Raw genomic sequence first — 27142 nt, 5'->3', positions numbered from 1 at the left:
TCTGAGTGCACAAAGGGCAGTCAACATCCTGTACAGTGTTTTATGCTGTTAGCAATTTTAAAAATTACTTTTAATTTTTAAAATTATGTTCAGTTAGCCACTGTACAGTATATCACTGGTTTTTGATGTATGGTTCAATGATTCATTAGTTGCATGTAACACCCAGTGCCCTTCTTAGTACCTATCACCCTGTTACTCCATCCCCTCACACCACTCCCCTCTGTAACCCTCAGTTTGTTTCTTGGGGTCCACAGTCTCTCATGATTCATCTCCTTCTCTGATTTCTACCCTTTCAGATTTCCCTCCCTTTCCCTGTGGTCCTCCATGTTATTCCTTATGCTACACATATGAGTGAAACCGTATTAGAACTTTCTCTGCTCGACTTATTTCACTTAGCATGATCCCCTACAGTTCCATCCATGTCAATGCAAATGGTGGGTATTCATCCTTTCATGATGGCTGAATAATATTCTATTGTGTATATGGACCACATCTTCTTTATCCATTCATCTGTTGAAGGACATCTCGGCTCCTTCCACAATATGGCTATTGTGGACATTGCTGCTATGAACATAGGGATGCATATGCCCCTTCTTTTCACTACATCTGTATCTTTGGGGTAAATACATAGTAAGGCAATTGCTGGGTAATAGGGAGCTCTATTTTTAACATCTTGAGGAACCTCCCCCCATCAGGGAAATACAAATGAAAATGACAATGAGATACTACTTTAGCCCAGTTAAAATGGCAAAAATCAAAAGACAGGAAATAACAAATGTTGGAGAGGTTGTGGATAAACGGGAACCCTCTTATACTGTTGGTGGGAATGCAAGCTGCTATAGCCACTCTGGAAAACAGTGTGCTGTTAGCAATTTTTAAAAATGTATTCACTTAAAATCCATGCTATGCCATTTATAAACCAGGTACAGGTGTTACCGCTAATAAATATTATTAGAACAGTTCCAATTATCAATAACAAACCTATTATATTACCAAACCACCACAATATAGAAATGGACTAAATGAGGACAGAAGTGTAAATGGCAAAATAAATTAACCAACAAAGAAATAGCATTTAGAGTTTCATATGTAGCATACAGTGAGGATCTAAGAGAATTACATGAACCATACTCAGCTACTTAATAATCTCATGACTTCTACATATTTTAAATGATAGAAAAGATACCTGTGGCAAATGCCTACCTGGGAATAACAGCTGAAACCTTTCTGCTCATGTGGAGAGCAAGAGACTACAGAACAGTTGGACAACAGACACAGGAAGAGTAAGTCTTCCTGTTGGAACTAAATTGCTTAGCAGACACAGTTATTTCTCTCCTGACAAAAGCTGTAAATAAACCCACATAGTGAGTGCTATGGTAAAAAAAAAAGTGACTACAGAAGGAAGAGGACCAATTTTAAAGAGTGACAAACTTACTACTTGTCTGAAGCTGTAAAAAAATGAAAGGAAAAATTTTTTTTAGAGGAATAGAAAAGACCTTTGACCTAAAATATATAATTTTTGCATAATTTTATCCCTATCATTAAAAAAAAAAACCCTTTTTACTCTAGAATGAGAAAAAGTCATCTTCTGGTCCCTTTTTACCATTGTAATCTTTTAAAATCACCTTCATTAAAGAAATAATAAAGAAAAAGTTAATTAAAATCTACACTAAATGTTTTTGACTCTTCAGAAATTCCTCAAGCAAAGGAAAGAAAAAGATAGTCTTTGAATCACTCCTTGGGAGAACAGTTGTGAGGGAAATACGCATTCCCATGTGAGGAAGGAATGGTGCCTATTTATACCGAGAGTCTGCTTCACTTTTCAACGTCTTATTTGTGCTTTCAGAGCCTTCCACTGACAACATAAGAAACACGTTGCTTCAACAGTTTTACGCAGTCCCCCCTACTAAACAGCATCAGATGCCAAAGACTTGAAGATGCTTCACGGGAGAAAAACACCTCAAATACAATTTGCTACATTTTAAACTAAGAAAGACACTGATTAATTGATATTAGTGGAGGAAGAGGGCAGTTTTGGGAGAATGTAGAAATTGATAAGTACTGATCTAGTCCATCCATTTCCTTATTAGTGTTTCCCTAAACAAAAAAGAGATCATTGGTGATTTCTAAAAAGGAGAACCCAAAATGATATTTTCTAAAAAAGTAAATTGAAGAAGAGAATTTTCATCATAAATTAATATATACAGCAGCTGTGAGATCGACTTCCAAACCAATAAATTAGAGGTTATTGTTGCAGGGTCAGCAATCGACTTTTTAACCAAAAACTTGGAGCAATGGCTAATCCCTGTGTCTAGATTTATATTAATTAAGGGGCAAAAAATATGCATAGGGAAATACTAAGGAGAAGCAGGTCAAAGCCAGGGCTAAACATTGAGGTCAGTGTGTCTAAATTTACACCAAGATTATAATGAGACAAATTTAACTGACAAATACACTCTGCTGAGTTTCATCAAATTTGAGTTTGCAAAGCAAAGAGTCTCAAATGAAAATTAAATACTTAATCTTTAAAGGATAGTTGATTTAAGAGAAATTTAATAAGTACATACTATTTTTATGAGAAAAGAAGAAAGATATTTCCATTTTGAAAAAAAAAAAAGAAAACCAAGTACTGAGACATTATCAAGGAGTACATCTAGACCCTTTTTTCACCTTTAAGATATCCATGCTCCACCATGAAAACTATGAATATGCAACACAGCCAGAGTTCCCCAAATGCAACTCCCATATATAAATTAATGGCTTCTTTGTCTTGTTTGATAACTGCAACTTTAAATCACCTTTCACCAAATTGGACACAGACTCCTTTGAACTCAAATGTGATGAATCCTAACTTGAAGCTATCCACAATACTCTGAATGTGAATCCACTGAAACAATGCATTTTCTGCAGGAACGGAACCATTCTGAATAAGGCTAATGTTAAAATACACCAGCCCTATTAAACCCTTGCCTAGATAAAAGTGTATACATTCCTCAGGTAGATGAATCCCCCTAGAGAGGACCAGGGGTGGCTGGCAGGCTTATGTGCCTTTTCCCCCAATGGAGCAGGACTATTTATTATTCACACACTGTAGCTGAACAATCTTTTTGAGAGCTTTTCTTATAAAAATCTAACTCAAAGCTAGATAAACCACAAAGTTCCATCTCCTCTAGGTCTCCATTTGTCCTTACTTCCCTTATGTATTTGAATTAGACTGTATACGAAGAACATGTTTTCATCACAGGAGCCAGTCTCGACAGAGTCAGTCATTGGAGTACATGTGGCCACAATGCTCTGAATAACCTTGCTGATGTGAGCAGTTGCATCGTAAGGTATTATCTATACCTGCCTACAGGCACTTAGCTATATGGGTTTTTGTAGGCTGCCCTCAGCACTTGAGTATCACAAAAAATATGACTTATTTGGGGAATGCTTTCAGAGGGAAGGCCGTGTTGAATTAGGGAGAAAATATCCTTATATTTTCAAGAAAAGATAAATTGGGGCATTCAAAATTCAAGCTTATAAGTGCTTTATTTGGCAATAGGTCCCTCCATAGTATACTTAAGCAGAAAATTCTTCAAATATATCTAAAACATTTTGATTTATGATTTTTTTCCAGGAACACTACTTGTCACGGAAAGAAATATGCCTGTAGTTTAAAGGAACTCCTGTGCTGCTTATTATGCAAATTCCTCACCAATATGACATGACCAAAAATTCAACACCTGTAAGAAGCATTAAGCTCTAGGATCTCTTACAGGACAAATAAGGAGTAAGACACAAGAAAGAAGTTATTGCTGTTGTGTAGGAATGATTAGTATGACATGCCAGACACATTTTTTTAAAGTAAGAATTACTGTGAGCGTTGTTACTGGAAGCACCCTGCCCAGGCCAGATACTGAATGGAAGGTTTTTTAAAAAGTAAGGAAATATAAAGATAACTGCTTGGTAATTAAGGGTCTCAGACTCAGACATTGGTAGGGTTACATTAATTCCTAATATTTCCATAATTATAATGTTTCTCCTAAGACACAGTATGATCTCAAATATCCAAATTAAAAAGGCAACATGTTATTCAATCATCCAGATGTTTTGTCCATACAAGTAAATCCCTGGACAATTAGAGGATTTTTATTATGTTGTTTTCAAACTCTCAAATTTCCATATTAAAACACCATAGAGCATTGTTATGATTTCAAATATATATTATTTAAATGTGTTGTTTAAATAATTTATCTTCATTTCTTCTTATAAAGAAAACCAAGACTACCAGTAGCCTACTGTGTGCAACACATCCTGCACACTTCAGTAACAAATATTAATAGAAATTCTAACACAGCAACTTATTCTGAAGTTTACTCTATTATTTCTTTAAAAAGGGTTGCTATGAAAGTTAATAAGTATGAAGCAATATTATCTAAGAATATTTAGCCTGTCTGAAAAAAGTCCTTGATAGCCTATAAAAACACCCAAACCTTAAATAAAGGTAAAGTTTTGAAGCTGACTGAGGAATATATTAGGATTTGTTACAACCATCTTTTCTACTTTATGAATGTGAAAAATCCACTTCCTCTCTGTCCTTGGTAAAGCAGAGTCTAAAGCCATCAAGTATAAACATTTTACTAGTATTTCCTACATGTGCTTAAACATATTAGGTCTTCATTTACTTAAAATTTCCTACAATTCATTAAAAATTACCAACCTGGTTGACATCCTAATTACACTGAATTGGTGAAATTTTAGTGCTGTTATAGGACACACCAACCAGAATCTACAATGATGAAAAACAAAACTGTAAAACAAAACAAACCCAGAAAAGATATTATAGATCACCACCCTAGGGATTCATCTTCCTGCTTTAAAAATGCTGGTAGCATAGCTGTTACCTGGTTCAGTGGTAAGAAAACAAGTGAGAAAAATAAATACAAGCATGATAATACAAAGTTGTATTTTCTTCTTTACCAAAAGGGAGCAATTTCTTCAATGCCTCCCCACCCTTTTTAAGATTTTATTTATTTATTTAAGAGAGCAAGAATGTGTGAGAGAGAGAGAGAGAGAGGGAGGACACTTACATGCATAAGCTGGGGGAGCTGCAGAGGCAGAGGGAGAAGCAGGCTCCCTGCTCAGCAGGCTGGATCCCAGGACCCCAGGAACATGACTGGAGCTGGGAACATGACCTGAGCTGAAGGCAGATACTTAAATGACTGAGCCATGCAGGTGTCCCTGAGCCATACAGGTGCCCCAACAGGCACATTTTGAATGCAACCCATATAAGAGCAAATAAGGTATAGTTTTTACCATCTTTAAAAGAATCAATCTACCAAGGAGATATATATTTAAAAAAGTAACAGAGTTTTTCAATTAGCAATAATCGCGCCTCGGATAAACTTCATTGGCTACGATACTGCCACTGCGCAAAGCTGAAAGTAACAAAGTTTTTGTAGGTCAGCACTTTTGGACAATGATATAGCAAAAAAATAATAAACTGCTAATATTCTTTTTGACCTAGACAAACTGGATGTTCAGGAAACCTAGCAAACTGATTGTTATGTTAGATAAAAACTTGCCTACACAAAGTAGAACTATCAAGTGTTGATTAGGATACCTGCTTTGTCAAGGAGTCATCTCTCCCCTATATTCTGAAGCCACTAATTCCTTCTAGGCAACTCTGACTCAACTTCTTTCTATGTGTTTCACTACCTGGCAATTCAAAACCTAAACCCATGGTCAGATAATTTTAGCTTTCTTTTCTCATCCTGTGTTTTCTAGAAAATCACGATACTTTGATAAAGTACTATAAAATTGGATCTTTTAGTTTACATTATTATATACTAGTATCCCTTGTAAGACAACTAACGAGTTCCTTTCTACAGAAATAACAAGGTAGGGAAACACATTTATAAATATATTGGTACCAGAATTGATACCTTTTAAAAAAAGATTTTATTTATTTATTTATTTATTTATTTATTTTAGATGGGGAGGAGAGATCCATTAACAACTGGGGCTGGGGGCAGAGGAGGAGGGAAAGGGGCAGAGGAGGAGAGAGAGGGATAAGTAGACTCTGCACTGAGCACAGAGCCCATTGTGGGCTTGATCCCATGACCCTGAGATCACGACCCCAGCTGAAATCCAGAGTTGGATGCTTAACAGACTGAGCCATCCAGGCACTCTGATATTTTGTTTTTTTCCATGTATGATGATACAGAATCATTTCTGTGAAACTTCTTTAATTCACAAAACAGATATGTTCTTCTCTTTAATAATGTGTATTCCCTGATTTTGTTCATCCTTTCAATGAATCTTCAGTTCTTCTAGGGCCAACACATCATGGATGGCATATTTCAAATAGATCTGAATTAGCCTATGGGAACCTGTGGTTTTAGAGGGGGCAGGGTGCCAGGATTCTGCTGATAATACTGAGTTAGAACCCAAAGTCCTTTACACATTTTTTTGGACTTGACTTACTCCTCTGGCTTTTAAAATATCAGATAGATTGACTACTTACATATAAATATAGCTTTCCTTTACATAAGGTGTCAGAGAAGTTAAGACAATGAATTATAGCCTATCTACATCCACATTTGAAAGTACTGATTAGAATGACTTCTGGAATTTATCAATGTGACATTTTAGAAGAGAGCCAGTTCTTCACAAAGAGAACAGCTTGAAGTTAGCTTTATGTTGTACCATATATTTCTAGTTCACAATTTTCTCACTTAAAAAAAAAAGTCACAAGCATTAGGAGAAATCTTATGTCTATGTACCCATATTTAATGTCTTTTTTAGAAAAAAATATATTTTTGCATTCCTGCTGTAAGGGCCTATTTAGCCAGAGCGGCCCCACCTTGATTGAACAGCCATTTTGTTGTTTATGCAGTAAAACTTAAATTAACACCCCACCCCCCCCAACCCCCCCGCAGGGGAGCTTATTTAAAAGCAAGTCCAGGAAACTAGTCCCAGGTAACAAAGCCCCAATACGTGGGTGGGTCAGGTCAGGTAGAGATAACAGCCCAAATGCAGGGATGAGTCCGGTCAGGTGGAGACATCCAATCAGTAAAGCGCACATACTGTCTCCCTAGCTACCAAGGAGTGTGGGCCCCGCCTTTTGGGCGCCAATTCTCACCAAGGTGATAGGCTAGTTCAAATGTCTACTATAGGGTAAACTGTAATTCAATTGGTCACTTATGTGTGACCTAGCATGACTGTGCAGCTTTCTCTGTGTGTTATAATCTCATTCGCCACCTGTGTGGCCAGGCCCAACCACATGGCCTTTGCTCTATAAAAGTTAGTCTGTGAGGCAGGGAGGGGTTGTGCTTTCTGTAAGAGGCATGGCCCCAGCCAGTTGGTTTGATTCTCAATGCTTGGCACGAAATAAAGCTTTGCTTGACCTTCGCTTTGTATCAGTCTCGCTCCTTTAATCATGGACCCATTACTGGGGGATCCAACATTGGGGACCCAACACTGGAAAGACAGTCAGCTTTGAAAACAGGTAGGTTTATTGTTTTTAGAGCTTCATCTGAATTTCAATTAAAGAAATTGTTCTTTGCCACTTCTCAAGTGTAGTAGAGTAGGATGTGTAGAAGCCAGGTCCATGCTGTTACAGGAGGAAGTAGGATCCTCTTAGAAGTCCATTTATGTACCTTTCATCAGTCTAAGAGCTCACAAGCTTAGTATATATAAGCTACACAAATATGCCTTGTCGAAATAATTAATTCTACTTTATGGTCCCCATTTCCTAGTAGTTGTTATCAATTATAAAATTTTCATGCTTAGTGACACAATTTATTATACAATCATAACCAGGTCAAAGATAAGCAATAAATAACAATCAAAGTTAGGTATCTGAGACAATTTATGGATAAGGATTCTACCAGTTATTTAAAAAACAGGCCATAAGTGATCGGAAACAAAGGGCTGGGACATTGGAGAATGAGGAAGAGGCCATTCTCTGACCTTTTCCAAAACACTATAAAAGAGCCATTGGGAGCAAATTCCTCTTTCCATTTGCTCAGTCCATTTGAGAAGAATAAAGCTCTTAGCAATGAAGCTGCAGCTGTGCTCACCCTCGGCTTAATCATTGTGTAAGGCTGAGGGTTAATTAGCTGCCATTCTTAGCTCTATTTGTTGTTCTAAGAAAGATATGCATACATCTAAGACTGGGATTAACCAATACTTGATATTTATTTGGAAGGTACTGGGAGGTACGGGGAAGAGCTCACCCATCTTGAGTGTTGATATTTGTGGGTATGCTCAGAGCATTTTCATATGAACTGGCCTGTACAGTTCTGCCTGTTTGAAGAGTGGTCAGCAAAGACTTCATGGTTGTATGAATGCAGGACCCTGATGGCCCCGGCCAAACCACCAGACAGCTTTTAGTTTGAAGGCAGATGACAGAGGAATGAACTACATAGGGTGAGGGTCAGAGCCCAAATGATTCCCTCACAGAACAAAAGAGCCAAATCACACACCTTTTATAGATTACATCGCAGCTCATCTTAGGCAGTTAAAAAGAAATCCTCATTACGGGAAATTTCAAACATACTCAAAGGTAGACCAGTATAATGAACCCCCGCCAAGTACCCATCACTCATCATTCAACACTTATAATAGTCAATCTCATATCTTCCATATCCTTATCTACTTCTGATCTTTCTGGATTATTTTGAAGCAAATTCTAGATATCAAAGAACTCTATTTGCAAATAGTTCCATTTTTCTAAAAGGTAAGGATATATAAAAAATTCATAATCTAATTTCCATTTTATTATGTCTAAAAATTTCTGGCAATAATTCCTTAGTATCAAATGCTCAGTTTATAAAATTTCCAATTATCTCATAAAACCCATACATTTGGGGGATAATTTTTTAATGATACAGTGTCAGAATTACACTCAGAATAAACAAATTTCTAATACTTTAGATAGCAACAGCAGTACAGTAGAAAAGTAGAACTGAGATAAATAATGCCAGATAACATCCAGATTTATATACTTTTTGGAAAAAGAAGAGAAAAAAAGAAGTACTTTTGAAGTACTTCTGAAAATTACTCTGTAAATAAAGCATCTGGTAAAGGAAAACTGTTGACCTGCTTGTTTTATCTCATAATTTTCAGTGTTCTCAGGATAGTTCATTTTGTATGAGGCAAAATACCCATTATTTTTGGGCCTGAGGACCATAAGATAAGCATATTTTAAATAATGAAGAGACTTCATATAAAGAATGTAATGCATATCTAATAAGAGTCTAAAAAAATAACCACAAAAGGGCAAAAAACCCCTCAAAAGATAAAATCAAAAGGAACAGAGCCTAAATTTTATATATGCTTGAGAGGAGAGTATTGACAAATAAAAATATTCCGTGAAAAATGGAAATCTGATTAGTACTTTATATTCCAGCAATTCATGGATTAGATCACGTTTGAAGGAGAACTAAATTCCGAGAGCCTGGAAGGTTGGTCCTGGTCTTTCGAGTTTATCATCCTCTACTTTCTGCTGCCACTCTGTTCCTCAGCCAAACTCTGGCAGCCAGAAGATGTCTGACAAGTAAGAGTGCTCTGGCAGGCTCAATAAGCATCGCTGTGAAGTGTGAACAGCCCTAGAAAGGCCAGCAGTTAGACCTACCTAGACTGCTGCATTGGGATCAGAATGATTATCACTGGTGCACCCGTCCACTGGCTGGTAACTGTTGGACATTTTGCCACCCAAGAGATAATCCTTCCTAGGAAATAATGCAATAGGGACTACTAATTGAAGGTTAGGGTTCTTCCAGAGTTTAAATACAAGAGTGTCAGTGCTGAGGTGGTGTTTCGAGATTATTCAATGTTCTCTTCTCTCAACAAAATTTGACTGAGTGGGGATTTATCAACCATTGAATCTATGGTTAGTTGGAGTCTTAAACACTCTAGGAAATGACATCAACACCAGTCCCTGACTGTTTACAAGGGGCTTGCATATGTACCTCATAGGAATGCTGTGATTTAGGTAGGGCTGATGGTTACCTCTGCGTTGTATAAGAAACTGAATCTGAGGAAAGTTAAGAAGCCAGTACAAGTCACACAACATTGGGCTGGTATTAAAGTCTGTAACTGCTGACTGCAAATACCATGCAGTAAGGATGTGTGGCCGCACCCTCAAACATTTAACATTTATGAACAGACCAAAAAGTCTTAAAAGAGACAAAGGAAAATTATGAGAAAAGTATGAGAACTGATTTAAAAAATCAGTTTATGTAGGGAGAAGAGTAAGAAAACACTTTTAAAATTGGTTAAATTTATATCCTTATGCAGAGCCTACTTCAGAACTGACAGCACTCTGGTGTTAAAATAGCTCTATGTATTCAGTATACAAAATTATAGGAGAATCTTATTTATTTGTATTCTACCAAACTTATATGTGTGATAATATGAAGATAGGTTAGACTGAGGTTTAACTAAAATCTGGGGGGGTGGGAATCTGCAGATTGGAAGTGACCCAGGAAAGAGTGTGAAACAAAAGAATGGACATTATGACTTAAGATAACTCTCTTCAAGCCTCTAAAAGTGTGAACACACATATAGATGATGTGCCAATTAGGAAGCATTTTTATACGTGTTAAAGAATAAACATTTAGTCTGTTGGCGTGTATTTTACAAACAATATTCTATTATCAGATGGGTTACAACTGGTAAAACTTGAGGTTTTATATTAGGCTTATTCTTACTATCAATAGCATTATTTTAAAAATCTATTCATTTTATTTATGTGATTTTGCTTTAGTCTAGGGTGATTTTATTTTTACTGTTTTGCAGAATGTATCTGTAATTTTCTGAGACACAGCAAAAGAAAAGTCTGATTTACTCAATAGAAATCCTTTTGATTGCTGAGAGAAGGTTTTGGTGGGATGAATATATTAAGTGGGGAAGACCTGTAAAGAGAACAGTTTCCCACATAGAAACTGATTCAGAGAGACAGGCCCATTTCAGCTGACTGGGACACCAAGCAGGTCTGGCTACCACTGGGATAAGGAATGCTTGTCAGTATGCAGCTTTTTCTCTAAGTGTGAAGCTACACCTTATTCCATGTGTAAGAAGTGAGGATGTTCATCAAGTGCTCAGAAGTGCCTAATAGTATGGTCTCAAAAGTTTCCTTCTTTTCTCCCCCTGGTTTTAGTGAGACATATTTGACTTGAACACTGCATGACGACCTGACATCAAAAATCTCTTGAATAAGTGACTTATTTCTCAAAATAAATTTTTCTCCTAAAATACCCCTCTAAATTTCAGCAAACCCCAGAAGTACTCTTTTGGAAGTGGGGAGGCAAATGCAGTTCCATGTTCTACCATTTCCAGGAGGACCATGTGGGTTAGTCCTCATATCACACAAAGAAATGTCTTTTGATGACGTTACCTCTAAAATGAAATTATACACAGACATACAGACAAATGGGATTGAAATACGAATAATGAGATAGAACACAGTATTTGTCATTCAGTTTTACATTAGTGTGACATTACTGAACTTTACTATCTGGGATAAAAGTATGAAATAATTTAAAAAACATTTTATAATGATCTTGTACAGTTACATTTTATTTTCCTTTTGGTTGAAGTATTTTTATATATCTTTATTTTAAAAAGTTTCTACTACTGAAAATAACAAACACACAAAATTTGAACAGATAATTTATAATTATAATTCAAGTTTTATAAACCAGCCAGGAGCTTAAGAGAGACCCCTGGTTCCCCTTTGTCATTTCTCTTTTCTAAAACTTCACATATTTAGGGAATAGAGTTTATTCCTGAACGTGGAAGATAGAAACTTACGAAATATTAACACTACTAATTAAATACTTGCAGAATTTCTAATTGAAAACATCAATGAAAACTCTGTAGCTACCTTTGAACTTCTGTAGTTTTTAAAATAAACCCAAATATGTAAAAAACTGGCAGCTGGTTTGTATTCTGGTTAAAATAAACTGGTCAAAGACACATAATCACACATCTAGGACAACACAGAAATAAAGAACTTCCAGCATTAAGCACACCAGCAAGCCACAAAGGCTTGGCCACAGGCTCTTTTAGTTTTCCTGGGAAGTTGTATTTCCTAGTTGAGGACCATTCAGCTTTTTTGTTCTATTAGCTTGAAAGGACGCATGGTTATTAAAATGCCAACAAGGTCATGTCTGCATGGAGCTGCTTGGTTGTTATCAGATTTTAATGGCCCACATTTCTCAAATTAACATCTTCTAGTAGGCATCTAATTAAAGATTAAGCCATTCAATTAGAATTTTTATTATTATTTGGCAGTAGAATGTAACGCATTCTTTAAATGCACTTCCCAATCCAAAATGATTTTTCATTAATTTTTATCACACTATGCTTCTTCCTTCTTGGTAAATAATAGGTCTTAAAAAGACTAATGAGAAGACACAATTTAAAAAGAAAGCAGTTACATACTATGGAAATTAAAAATCAATAATAATAGTGGTAGTAGTTATAGTGGTCGTAGTAGTGGTGGTGGTAGTAAATAATTCACTAAGGTCTGACATTTATGTCTTGAATAGACTTGAATTCAGTATTAGACTTAAAGTCTCTTACCAGGGTTGCAATCTGTAAGAAGTGAGCAGATGGAGAGGAGAACTTTAGAAATGGTTAGGGCTGGACTCCAGTTGTCCTTTAGGATGTCCAGACAGATGACGCCCTGGCTGTTAATATTACAGTGATAGATTCTTGTTCGGAAGGTAACCTAGAAGAAAAGGTAAAGTTGTTATAAACAGACATACTTTTTATTGGACTAAATAATCCAAGGGTAGCTGGTTGAACCACATACTTAAATTCTCCTTAGGCACATGAGAAGAATCACGAAACAAAATCATTATTTTAGAATTTGTTATTCTGGACATAAAGAACTAAGCCCAAAAGCAAAATCATGTCCTTTTGCTTTTGATAAAGAGTCCTATCACTTGGGCGCCTGGGTGGCTCAGTGGGTTAAGCCGCTGCCTTCAGCTCAGGTCATGATCTCAGGGTCCTGGGATCAAGTCCCACATCGGGCTCTCTGCTCAGCAGGGAGTCTGCTTCCCCTTCTCTCTCTCTCTCTGCCTGCCTCTCGGCCTACTTGTGATCTCTCTCTGTCAAATAAATAAATAAAATCTTTAAAAAATTAAAAAAAAAAAGAGTCCTATCACTTAACCAATTTTCTGGGGACTGAATTTGCTCTTAGTGCAATTGTGGGAATGTTCATAAGAGAAAAACTAACTGTGATTTCCAAAAACATTGCAAAGAAACAATTTTGGAAATAAAAATTTCTAAGGCAACTTGGGAATCTAGTTGTTTTTAAGGATTTTGTATATTTTAGAGTTCAAAACAGCATAGAAATACTATAAAAGAACATAAATATTATTCATTATGGTTTAAAAACATGAATTAGGCATGTATGTAAATAATATAGTTTATAAAAAAACTTATTAGTTACAATTTATGAACCTTTTCCTCCTTAAATTCTGTATCTTGAATATAATATTAGCATAGCGTACCTCTGCCCTATGACAGCTAGATCACCACTGCACTTTGTTTAGGTGTAATTCTGAAACATGTTTATAACATTTTTAAAGAACTTCAATTCAAAATTTAAGTCTAAATCAGTTTTAAAACTCAGTCTTATAAAAGTCTTATGTAAGCAATAATAAGATCTTAATGCCATTTATTAATATCATGTACATTAGTATTCTCAAAAATTAAGTTGAAATATAAAAAAATCTTGATGTGTTAAAGACCAGTCTTCTGGTACCCTAAGTTTAAAATGGCTATGAACAACAACAACAACAAAGGCAGATCTCTGCTGTCACATCACCAGGGCATCCAGCATCCACTCAAACATCAGAGTTACTTCATTTGTAAAATCAAGACTCAGAAAGGAAGGAGAAAATGACACATCTACAATCAGAGGGACATTTTGCTGCAGCAACTGAAGTCATGCAGACCAAAACATAGTAAGGATACTGAAAATAGGAACAACCAAATAAACAAAATCAAGGGATTGAACAAAGATGAAATTCCACACTCAACAAAGAACATATATTATTTTCCAAGCACATAAGAAATGGTTATAAAAAACTGATCACATGCTCTGCCACAGAGGAAGCTTAATATATTTCAAAGAATTATTAAGGCCACAAAGATTCTCTATCAAGTGTTTGGGAAACTGAAAACACATTTTTCAAATAATTCTTGTATCAGAGGGAAAAAAAACAGCTACATTTATAACTGAATGACAATGAAATGTTGGATTACCAACATCAAACTTTGCTATTTGGTAAAACAGTTGTCAAAAAGAAATCTATAGTTTCATATACATAAATTAGAAAGGAGGAAAGACATGTAATGAGTGTTTAAGGAAGAGAAAAAGAATAACAGAGTCCCATAAAAGTAGAAATAAATACATGAGCAGGATTTAACGAAATAGAGAATATGTAGTAATATTAAAATTCTGCAGAGAAATCAAAGTGCCTATTCCTTTAAGTACTAGATGAAAAGACAAAATATTTTTTGTGATCCAATGTAAATGGTGAGTGGCTTCTATATACAACAATGTTTTAAAAACCTATCAGATACTGATTGGCTACTCAGAGCTAGTTAATACTCAAAATAACTCAGAGGTAAGTAGTATTACTGTACCTACTTTTAAAATAAAGAAACCGTAACTCTGTAAGGAGACAGATGCTAGCTAAACTTATTGTGGTAATCATTTTGCAATACATACATATATCATATCATGATGTTGTGCACTTAAAATAAATACAATGCTCTATGCCAATTATATCTCAATAAAATGGCAGGAAAAAAATAAGTGAAGGCACAGAGGGGTTAAGGAACTGGCATACGGTTGCACAGTTGGTAAGTGGAGGAGTCAGAATCTGAACATAGCTTTGTTGACCCAAAACCTCATGTTCTCCTACTTAGCCTCAATGCCTCTGTTCTTTTTTTTCTTCCAACTTTTTTTTTTTAAGATTTTATTTATTTATTTGACAGAGAGAGATCACAAGTAGACAGAGAGGCAGGCAGAGAGAGAGAGAGAGGGAAGAGGCTCCCTGCTGAGCAGAGCCCGATAAGGGCTCAGGGACTTGATCCCAGGGACCTGAGATCATAACCTGAGCCAAAGGCAACAGCTTAACCCACTGAGCCACCCAGGCACCCCTCAACTTTTGAGATTATTATAGATTCATACTGTGTTGTAAGAATAATACTGATGGATCATATATGTTCCTCATCCACTTTCCCCCAGTAGTAACCTCCTGCAGAACTGTAATACAGTATCACAGGAAACTCACCCTCAAATAGTCAGCTGATCTTTTCCACTTATAACCAGTTTTATACGCACTCACGTATATGTGTTTCTATGCAATTTTATCAGATGTAGATCTGTATGACCACAATCACAGCCAAGATACATAACAGTTCCTTCACAAACATCCTTTGTACTACCATTTACCTGGTGCAGCCACCTTCCCACTTTCCCCTCCCGATTCTTGACAACCACTACTCTCTGCCTCATCTCTATGATTTTGTCATTTCAAGAATGTTACATAAATGGAATCATATAGAACATTATTTTTTGAAGTTTGCTCTTTCTACTTGCACATTTCCCTTCAGATCCATCTAAGTTGTTGCATTATCAAGAGTTTGCTCCTTCTTATTGCTGGGTAGTATTCCACGGTATGGATGTTCTTTGAAGGATAAATGGATTGTTTCCAGTTTTTAGCTATCACAAATAAAGCTGCCATGAACATGTATGTGTATTTGTGTGAACACAAGTTTTCATTTCTCTGAGATAAATGCCCCAAAATGCAATTGTTGGGTTGTATCATAAGCTCCTATTTAGTTTTATAAGAAACTGCCATGGGGCGCCTGGGTGGCTCAGTGGGTTAAGCCTCTGCCTTTGGCTCAGGTCATGATCCCGGGGTCCTGGGATCAAGTCCTGCGTCGGGCTCTCTGCTCAGCAAGGGGCATGCATCCCTCTCTCTCTCTCTGCCTACTTGTGATCTCTCTCTGTCAAATAAATAAATAAAATCTAAAAAAAAAAAAAAAAGAAACTACCATAATTTTTTCCAGAGCAGTTGAACTATTTTACATTCCCACCAGCAGAGTGATGACCCAGTTTCTTTGCATCCTTGCAGCATTTAGTGTACTATGCTTTATTTTCGCCATTCTGATTGGGTGTAGTGGTTGGTAACATATCGTGGTTTTATTTATTTATTTAACAGAGATCACAATTAGGCAGAGAGGCAGGCAGAGAGAGAGAGAGAGAGAGAGAGAGAGAAGAAAGCAGGCTCCCCTCTGAGCAGAGAGCACGACTCGGGGCTCGATCCCAGGACCCCGGGATCATGACCCGAGTCAAAGGCAGAGGCTTTAACCCACTGAGCCATCCAGGCGCTCCCACATTGTGGATTTAACTTGTATTTTCCTAACTGCTAATGATGTTGAACTTCTTTTCATGTGCTTATTTGGTATCTGGATACCCTCTTTCTTAAAAGAGGATGTTCATGTCTTTTGCCCATTTTCTAATTAGGTTGTTTTTTACTGTCCACTCTCTATTTTAAGTGGCGATATTTCATTTAAAGTGAAGTACAGTTGGATAAAAAATAAAGCATGAATTTGCAAAGAATCTTGTGGGTTTTTTGGACAGAGAATGCTTTACACTTTAATTTTTTATAATACTAATTAAAGGATCTACTTTGGTGATGTTTGTTAACTCTTGTCCCAAAAGGTGTTCATAAATAAACCACAAGAATCAAACAGGTAGTTTGATTGTTCCTATACTTTAATGTTCTTGGCTCCCAGAAACAGTACTTAAAAATATTTTATTTGTGTATGGTTGACACACAGTGTTACATTTCTTTCAGGTACAACACAGTCATTTAACATCTCTATGCTAAGCTCTGCTCACCACAAGTGTACCCACCATATAATACTATTACAACTGTCCACACTATAACACTATTACAACATCATTGACTATATTCTCTATGCTGTACCTTTAATTCTTGTGACTTATTCATTCTGTAAGTGAAAGTTTGTATCTCCCACTCCCTTCTACCCATTTTACCTACTCCCCAACCGCTTTCCCTCTGTTAACCATCAATTTGTTCTCTGCATTTATAGGACTGATTCTGGTTTTTGTTTATTCATTTGGATTGTTTTTTTAGATTCCACACACAAGTGAAATCATATGGTATTTGTCTTTCTCTGTCTGACTTACTTCACTAAACACAGTACCCTCTAGGTCCATCCATATTGCGGTAAATGGCAAGATCTCATCCTTTTTTTATGGTTAATATTCTATTGTATATATACAGAACACATCTTCTTTATCCATTCATCTATTGATGGGCTCTTGGGTTGCACATCTTTTCAAATTAGTGTTTTCTTTTTCTTTGGGTAAATACCCAAAAGTAGTTATTAAATCATATGGTATTTCTATTTTTAATTTTTTGAGGAACCTCCATACTGTTTTCCACATTGGCTGATGAGTAGTGATGCTGAACATCTTTCCATGTGTCTGTTGGCCTTCTGTATGTCTTCTGTGGGAAAACTGTTTATTCAGGTCCTCTGTCCATATTTTAATCACATTGTCTGATTTTTTTAGTGTTGAGCTGTATAAGTGGTTGATATAGTTTGGATATTAACCCTTTATGGGATATATCATTTGCAAATATCTTCTCCCATTTAGTGAGTTGTCTTTTTTGTTGTTGTTGTTGATGATTTCCTTTGTTGTGCAAAAGCTTTCATTTTGGTGTAGTCCCAACAGTTTGTTTTTGGTTTTGTTTCCTTTTTCTTAGGAGACCTTTCTAGAAAAATGCTGCTAAGGCCAATGTCAATGAAATTACTGCTTACATTCAGAATCTTCTAAGAGTTTTATGGTTTCAGGTCTCACAGTTGGGTCTTTAATACATTTTGAGTTTATTTTCCACAAATACCACCATTTGAACCAGAAAAAGTTGATGATCAGAGTTTTAAGTGTCACACATCTACCTATTGTAATGTAAGCTATGACCTCTTCAGGGTTCCCTTATTATACTCCTATTTCTAGTATCACATTTGCCACAGGACCTCCTCATCAAACCGTCAGTTACCAATGAAAGTATTTTCTTTCAACTGATATCTAATGCAGTGCTGGCACATAGAAAAAGCCCATTGTTTGTTGAACAAATGCTGCCAAATCACAGGCTACTGCTCAGAGACAAGTATCTTTCTTAGGGGTTGTAACATTTTATTGTTCTTTAGGTAAAAACATTTTCCAGCCACAACTTATTGTAGACTGAAAATTGGGGAGAATAATCTGGAAAGTAAGACATATTTGTTACTACTGCCTAATAATAAAGAACATTTAAAAAAACATGTGGCCTGTTCAGATCAGCATAAGTGTTCCACAATCAAGGCAAAAACTTGCTAATAACTCTTGAAACAGTTAGCATTCTTTTCCAGATGCTAGCAACAAAAAGGGGAAATGAAAAAGAATATATGCAAACTGATAAGGAATTGTCTGTAGTTCTTTTAGACTTTAGTGATACAGAAACAGAAAATGATGTTTTGAATATTGACAAATATCAAGGGATTTGTACACATTAGAAGATTTTTTAAAGACTGAGAAAGCACCTTTCTTCCACTCTCATTCTGAAGAAGATTATTCACATCTGACTCAATTTTATAGAAAAACCATCATGTTATCTTTTTTAGGGGACTGGACGGCAGTACATCCTTCATGTCACCCTTCTGACAAAAAAGCAAATGATAAAAAATGACCGAAAAGAAAATTCCAGTTCCATGCAGGGCTTAATATTTACTGAGTTCTGTGTATCACACAACCCACACCTGCATTTGCATTTATTGCTGTATTTGAAGCACAGCTCAATACTGATGTTTATAATGATAGCTATCATTCCTCAAGGAGAGGTAAAATTATATTGAGAATACTGTTTTCAAAGGCAGGGAAGACAGCACGTTTTAGAACATTTTCCATATATTAAGGAAAATTTTTAAATGATTTGGATATAGTGATACAGAAAACTTGTTTATCCAGAGTATCTAATTCCTAGATGACTTGGAATGAGAAGTGTTTTGATTGTTGTATAATACATAAACACACAACAGAGGCATTTGGGTGTGTATGTGTGGGGTAGACAGGATAATGCCCTATTACCCCAAAGATGTCCATATCCTAATCCCTGGAACCTGTGAATAATGTTACCCTTGCATGGTAAAAGGGACTTTGCAGGTGTGAATAAATTAAGGCTCTTGAGATGGGGTGATTACTTTGGGATTATATAAGTGGGCTGGATATAATCACAAGAGCTTTGTAAGAGGGAAGCAGAAAGATAGGCAGGGGATGTCAAAGAGTCAAAGCGAGGTGAGAAAGCAAGAAGGCAGAGTGATGGGGCCATGATCTAAGCAACAAAGTAGGCCTCAAGAAGCTTGAAATGGCAAGGAAATGAATTTCCCCTCAAGACCTCAAAAAGGAATGCAGCCTTGCTGACACCTTGATTTTAGTTTGCTGACATCCAGAACCGTAGGACAAGAAATTCATATTGTTTTAAGCCTCTAAGTTTGTTGTTAATTTGTTACAGCAGTAATAGGAGACAATACCTGTATGTATATTTTCCAGCTGCATTATTACTTTAGCTTACAAATGTAACTTAAAATGTAGCTGTGCTATTTCTATACTTCACACAATCAGCTGCCCTTAAAAATAATTTTAGAAAGAGTTAACAGAATTCTTTATGTTGACTATAGCATAAAACAATGCTACTAAGTGGTGAATGATCTAGGAGAAAAGTCACTTTACTACTCTGAGCCCCTATTTCCTGACAAAATGAGATTTAAATTATTCTCAGGACCATTCTAGTTCCAAGATCCAAGAGTTATTATGAAAAGAATACGTGGTTTTGGGAGCTCATTGGACTTGAGCTGGAATTCTGACTTTAGATGAATCAAATTAGCCTGTTCGAGATTCAGTTTCCTCATTTTAACATGGAGAAAAATACTAGCTATACCCACAGTGGCTGTGAAGACTGAAGTACACAAGAAGTTCTAGTACCACACCTGGCACTCAGCAGAAATTCAAGCAGTGCTAGTCTCTCTTCCCCTCTTCACATCTCCTAGTTTTACAAGGCTATTTCAAAACCCGTGTTCATGTAATAATTCCCCTATCACCTGAGTTTTAAGTGTATTTTCTCTGTACCACTTCTTTGCTCTAGGGTAAGGACAACACTCCACATACAGACAAAAAGTGGTTTTGTAAAGGGAGAGAAATCATGTAGGGCATGAGTATAGACAGAGAAGAAAATATATTAATAAAATATTTCTGCCAAACTGATGCTAGATAATTTAGGAAAATGTTTTAAAATAAACATGAGATGTTTAACATCATTTTTTAACATCAGCTGAAAAGCTGATAATGACATTAAAAATGATCATTTAAAATAATATTTCAGAAATAACCTCTATTTTGCACATAGATTCCATTTTTCAAAAAACTTTTCATCAGGAGATAAATGACACAGTGATTTTACTGAGGAAGTATAAGATCAGTGAGAAATATATTCCTCTTAAAAATACTTTTCCATGGAGACCCAGAGAGGAAATATTTGGAGCTCCTGTGCCATAAATCAGTGAATCATGTAACAAAGGTCCAAAAATAGCAGGGTTAACATCATTCAAATGGATCTTGGCTGAAGGCTTACTATGAAACTAGTTTATCTGAACAATTTGTTAGTACACATTTTAAAAATGTCAGTAATACTAACCTTTTTGAGATTTCAAGTGCTCTTTTCTTAAAATGGACTTAAGAGCACTGCACCATCAACTACCACATCCTAAGAAAATAAAAACTGGAATAACCCATCATAAGTGAAGAGAATCACAAATCTTAAAGAAACTCTAAGAAATACACATTAGCAAAATAAAACTAAACCCCTTCCCAAATAGAAAACAAAACACAAACAAAAAATCTGGAAATATATTTCTTCCCTCATAAATGGCAGTAAAGGAATTAAAATTAAACATTACTTAGAAACTATCGTGTGTAATGATGATGCCCACTCCGTTACACATCACTGTATAGTACAGTATGTTTAACTAGAGGATAGAGCCACTTTTAAAAAAAGAGTTCAAATATTATTTAAATGGTGAATGACAAAAGAACTTTCGAGTATAGAAATTTAAATTTAAAAAGTCTTTCTCAGTTCCTTTTAAGTACAGATGTAGAAAAACATAGAACTACTCCCATCTTGAGTAGTAAATCTTTTGAAGACAGGAACATCGCACTCAATCCTCAGGCCCCTTTCTCACTGCGCATCACCTGACTATACCCAAGCCCTGCAAGGGAAGATACTTGGTATGACTTTATTATGGACCAATAATTAGATTCCTTCTTATCTAACTTATAAAAATTAAATTTATATAGAAAGTTTCAGGAACATATTTATATCAATGAGGTTCAATTTGATTCTTTTTCCAAATTTGTGTGTTCTTTTCTATTAGTGACTTATTCTCTCATTATATTTCCTATTCCATTTTTTAATCTTTTTGGGGGGAGAAGGAGAAAGGGAAAGAATGAATCTTTAACAGGTCCATGCCCAGTGAGGAGCCCGATGCCAGGCTGGATCTTGGGTTGGATCTCACAACCATGAGATCATGACCTGAGCTGAAATCGAGCCAGACACTTAATTGACTGAGCCCCCCATGTGCCCCTCCATCTTTTTCTCTTCAAAAGATTATCTCATTTCTTTTGACTTGTTCTACTGACTCAAGTTTCCAGAAATGGTACTCCAGCTCATTCTCTTTTATGGTAGGATCATATCATGGAGTGCACTGCAATCTGAGTAAGAGTTCATTCTCAGTGTGTATTATTTATTTTTCTGTAGAAGTCTCATGTACCTTAGACTGTATTGCTCTACATTTCCTTCTTCATGGGCTTCATGGACAACACTAGTTTGAGACCAGATTGTATCATATATGCCAAAATGTAAGGTAATATAGAGTTATCCTTAGGAAGAGCTGATTTATATTTAAATCTATATAAAAATCTCTTATAGATTTTGTCTCAATTACTTTATTTTGAACAAAATACTATCTGTTAAAGACACAACAGCTTGAAACCAGCCCAATCAATGTTTGTTTGGCATGCATATAGAGGTTTCCTTCCTCAATCAATTAAAAAAGAAAGAAAAGAAAAGAAACTTAACAAAGCTCTAAAAGTGGCACACTCTAAGAGTACAACTTTATCATTTGAAGGCTTGGCTTTTAACTGCCTTTTAAAGGCCATTTGAAAAAGTAATATGGTAGTTTAAAACAATTAAGGCTTTTTTTTTTTTTAAAGAAAACTGGTTTTATCAGTTTTGCATGCTAGAGAGGAAAAGGTACTGGTTTCTCTGTTTATACCATGAAATTAAAAAAAAAAAAATCGCAGGTATATCATGGAACATTGTAACACAAAAATTAATAATAAAAATTAAAAATGGCTAACAATTATTCAATGTTTATGTGCTGGGCAATACTCTAAGTGATCATGGCTTGGACAATTTTTCCAGTAACATAATTATATATGGATTAAAAAACTGCTGAATCCCCAGCAACTGAGGGACAAAGGATGATCCGGTATCTAAACTTAAACATGTACACAAAATATCATGGAAGCATTCCCATTATTTTAATTCATTGAGCATATACACAACAGGTTCTCATTCAATACCTGGGGGTCCATCAAAACCAAAACCCAAAGCTCTCTTGAGTTTAATACTTCCACCAGAGGCCTCACTCCTCAACCCCCATCCCTCATAAAATACTAGAACAGCTGTTCTTGAACACTGAACTTAAAACGATTATATGGGGCTATGTTGATCCAACAACACTCACTTATTAATTAGTACTGCACAGAGAAAACATAATTTAACAGATGTCCAATGAACCTACATTTCTAAGACAAGATGATTCATTTCTGCTTTATAACTGCAAAAGTGTCTCATACATAACGACAATTAATTACGAAGTACAACAGCTGAGATACTTAATGGATTAATGGATAATAAATGGCCAACCATATGACACTTGCTATTAAATTAGAGACAGTGACATAAACATAAACATAAGAAGAATACCCTCCTTTTATTTTGTTCACATTTTTTATAAGTCTCACACTACCCAAGGCAATTATATAAAATGTAACATATTTACAGATTTCCTAAATGTAAAATGGAAATAATATACAGGCTTCCTTTATCCTTTGGGAAAGAAGTAGTATATTTTATGTTTGTAGACATATGAAGTGACAGTTATTTATTTAAGAGATGAATAATTCAATATACATACAACACAATACAAAGTATTCATCATAACTTGCTGGAAATGACAATTTGATTTTTCATATAGCCCACAACAGTGTTGAAGTAAACTATATTTTAACACAGTTGAAAATGAAACAATGACTAATTCTGTTAATGATACAGTAAATTAACAGCAATTACAGAGTTGGCTGAATGCCCACTCTCTCAGTGAGTGTTATATTACACAAAAAAGAGACATTCTTTGAAAGTCTCCTTTGAAAGTGGCAGTATTCAAAGTTTCCAAACTTTGCACATATGCATGCTAGAGAGGAAAAGGTACTGGTTTCTCTGTTTATACCATGAAATTAAAAAAAAAAATCGCAGGTATATCATGGAACATTGTAACACAAAAATTAATAATAAAAATTAAAAATGGCTAACAATTATTCAATGTTTATGTGCTGGGCACTATTCTAAGTGATCTCCATTTATTACATAACTTAGTCTTCACAATCACCCTATGAGAGAGGTACTATTATTATCCTCATTTATGGATAAAGAAACTGAGACACAAGTTCAGAAAAATTCGAATGTGTGTAGTTGAGGCAATTTCAATACTAAATAAAGAAGCTGTAAGAAGGAAGGAAACAAAATAAACAAACACACATGCAGCTGCGTGTGCGTCATACCCCACCCCCCACAGCAGAGAAAATAGGAAGAGAATAAAGAAATTTATGTGATTTTTAGATCTAACAGTTTGAATTCACACAGAAAAGCTAATGTTGTAGGGATTTAGTTGCTTTTTCAGACCAAGTTCTGGTAAAATGAGAATTCATGTAAAGTGTTAGGCAAAGAGAAGAAATGTTTAATGATATTCCCTATTATTATCATTGTACTTATGCCAAATGACCTGTCATCTCTGAGATTACTGAAGATAAGAAAAACCAAGTCAGTTAAAAAAAGGTAAACAAATAATATTTTAACATGACTTGAAAGTTGGCACTAAGATTTATCTATCTTTGAATAATTTAAATCTCCGCATTTAGAATATCCTAGTGAGTAATCTTTAGACATCTGTGGAGAACAGATGCAATGAACCAACCTGATACTCATGATACTGTACACTATTAATAGACAGCTAGCCAGGTAGCTTATTTCAAAAGTAAAACAAGGTCGAAGTCTGACTGAGAGAATGAAGGAGTGGGTGTTGAATGATAAAATAAGAAGCTGTCTGTTACTCTGTAGTTTTTGATCATGGGAGTGCAATGACAAATGGGGTATTTAAAAATCTGTAAGACAGTTGTTACATAGCATTCCTTTTTTTTTTTAAAGATTTCATTTATTTTAGAAAGAGAGGGAGAGGGAGAGCGTGTTGCCTGTGTGCAAGCAGGGGGTGGAGGCACATAGGGAGAGGGAGAGAGAGAATCTTCAAGCAGACTCCCCACTGAGCATGAAGTTTCACAGAGGCTGCATTTTACAACCCTGAGATCACACTGGAGCTGAAATCAGGAGCTGGACACTCAACCAACTGAGCCACCCAGGTGCCCCAACACAGCATTCCTTCTTAAACTAACGTCTCATGCATGAAATGAATCCTTTATGGCTGATGACACTACTTATTCCTAAGTACATAGAAAGGTATGTTAACACCATGGGAGGTTTTTTATCTTTTTTTGGGGGGGGGTACATGATATGGATAGTGACCAAACCAAGAGATAAATGTATACAGGTGAAACAAAACAAAACAAGGGGCACCTGGGTGGCTCAGTGGGTTAAGCCTGTGCCTTCAACTCAGGTCATGATCTCAGGGTTCTGGGATCGAGCCCCATGTTGGGCTCTCTGCTCAGCAGGAAGCCTGCTTCCCCCCCCTCTCTCTGCCTACCTGTGATCTCTGTCAGTCAAATAAATAAATAAAATCTTTAAAAAACAGAACAAAAGAAACAAAAAAAGGGAAATGGAGAAAAGATGGGCAACTCAAACCACAATCTGCAGCAGGTATGCAGGAAAGGAGGGACCAGATGTACAGTCAAAGAACCAAAAATGGATGAAGAACCATTTCTGACCATGGCCCTTTATTACCCATGGAACCCACCTTGCTGAGAAGAGCAAAGAAAGGAAAAGGTAAATGGTAAATATATAATAGACAGTCCAAGGTAGTCACTCTTATCTTGATTCTTTGGATTGAAGTATCCTTATGAGGATGAATATATTTCTCTCATTGCAAAAAAGGGGTATATAGACTTTTACCTCATATTAAGAACTACCACCAATATATTTCTGTTTGCCCTCCAGGAAACTACTCAAGAATTACTTGCTAGTTTTGCTGAAGGAGTATCTGATATTTAGAGGGATTTCCTTTTCTTTTTCTTTTTTTAAAAGATTTTATTTATTTATTTAAAAGAAAGCGATTAAACAGGGAGAGGGGCAAAGGCAGAAGGAGATGCAGACTTCCCGCTGAGCAGGGAGCCCAATGCAGGACTCAATCCAGAATGGAAGGATCATCACCTGAGTGGAAGGCAGAATCTTAACCAACTGAGCCACCCAGGTGCCCCTAAGAGGAATTCCTTAAATTTTTTTTTCTAAAGATAATTACGTAGGGTTTGTTTTCTTTTTAAATTTTCTTGTCTATTTATCTATTATCCTGGGCAAGTTTTTTCCTTCCTTCCCTTTCCCAATCTTCACTTGTCTACCATCTAATCTTTGCTACCATTCTGTGATTTCTAACATTATTTCTCTAGTCTCTATTTCCACTTTCTGGGTTATCTTACTTCATTCACATTTCAGAACTTCTGAAGTTTTGAATTTGCTTTCTCCCCTCCAGAATTCTATGTAAGACTACTGCCCTAAAAAGACTCAAAAGGTTAATTTCCTCTAAGGTTTTGTAAAAACACATCTGATAGAAACAAGGAAAAAGAAGTGTCAAATAGGAATGATTCAGAATTGCATGGAAAAAAATACACTGGTTTCCTAATGGAATAATACACTGGTTTCCTCGAATCTGCTGCTTGAATCTTCCATCCCTAAAAAACCATCTGAACTAGTATCTTAAATAAAAATTGTAAGCTGCTTTTTTCTTTTCCCTATAACTTGCAACATTCAACTTCATGCTATAGAAAATTGGCTGCTATGGTGTAACAACAAATAATACCTTTTTAAAGCAAACAGCTACACCATATGTGGCTTTTTAAAATAGTGCCAATTTCATTTTACAAAACTGATAACTGTACATATAGCTAAATAAAGATTTAGAAATGAATTTCTGTAGACAAGCTAGCAATGAATGTTTACTTATAAAGGGAACAAATTTATAAAAGGTTCTTAAGAACAAGATTTTATCTGATATTGATTTAAATCCCCTAGAGGGGAGAGTGGGATGAACACATATATGTGTTCAGTAAACAATGAACTGGGAAAATACAGAATATTTACATTTGAAAAAGAGGTCATATATAACACAATTAAAAGTGACAACCACCTGAGAACTTCTGATGTTTCAACAGTTATGATTAAGTGACTTTTACTGTGGGGTGGGGGGGATGGAGAAGGGGTGGGGGTGGAGGGTACGGGGGGTGGGTAGGAGTGAATAATTGCCTGATATATAAAGTTTATAAAGAAATGTGTTATTTTGGGAGTGTCTGGGTAGCTTAGTTGGTTAAGCGTCTGCCTTTGGCTCAGGTCATGATCCTAGGGTCCTGGAATGGAGCCCCATGTCTCATGGCAGGCTCCTGTTCAGTGGGGAGCCTGCTTTTCCCTCTCCCTCTTCTGCTCCCCCTGCTTGTGTTCTCACTCTCTCTCTCAAATAAATAAATGAAATCTAAAAAAAAAAAAAAAAGAAAAGAAATCTGTTG

The 27142-nt window shown here is 35.9% G+C and overlaps 1 protein-coding gene and 1 non-coding gene across 4 annotated transcripts in view; both read right to left on the bottom strand.

Annotated features, from left to right (window-relative positions):
- The window catches only part of UBE2E2 (ubiquitin conjugating enzyme E2 E2), a 376389-nt gene that overhangs the window by 32150 nt on the left and 317097 nt on the right, over positions 1 to 27142 (bottom strand). For all 3 annotated transcript variants that reach the window (XM_045088962.1, XM_045088963.1, XM_045088964.1), the window contains one exon: positions 12577 to 12724. In XM_045088962.1, coding sequence (XP_044944897.1) covers positions 12577 to 12724 — 148 coding nt within the window. The remainder of the gene's footprint in view (positions 1 to 12576; positions 12725 to 27142) is intronic.
- On the bottom strand, positions 5289 to 5422 carry LOC123394676. The gene has a single exon (XR_006609416.1). It is a non-coding gene; the product is annotated as a U4 spliceosomal RNA (small nuclear RNA).

The sequence above is a fragment of the Mustela putorius genome, unplaced genomic scaffold (assembly GCF_011764305.1).
Source record: "Mustela putorius furo isolate JIRA1106 unplaced genomic scaffold, ASM1176430v1.1 tig00003834_pilon_pilon_pilon, whole genome shotgun sequence".
NCBI classification, from domain to species: domain Eukaryota; kingdom Metazoa; phylum Chordata; class Mammalia; order Carnivora; family Mustelidae; genus Mustela; species Mustela putorius.
Note: the sequence above shows the minus strand (reverse complement) of the source record. Positions and strands in the feature narration are given on the sequence as shown.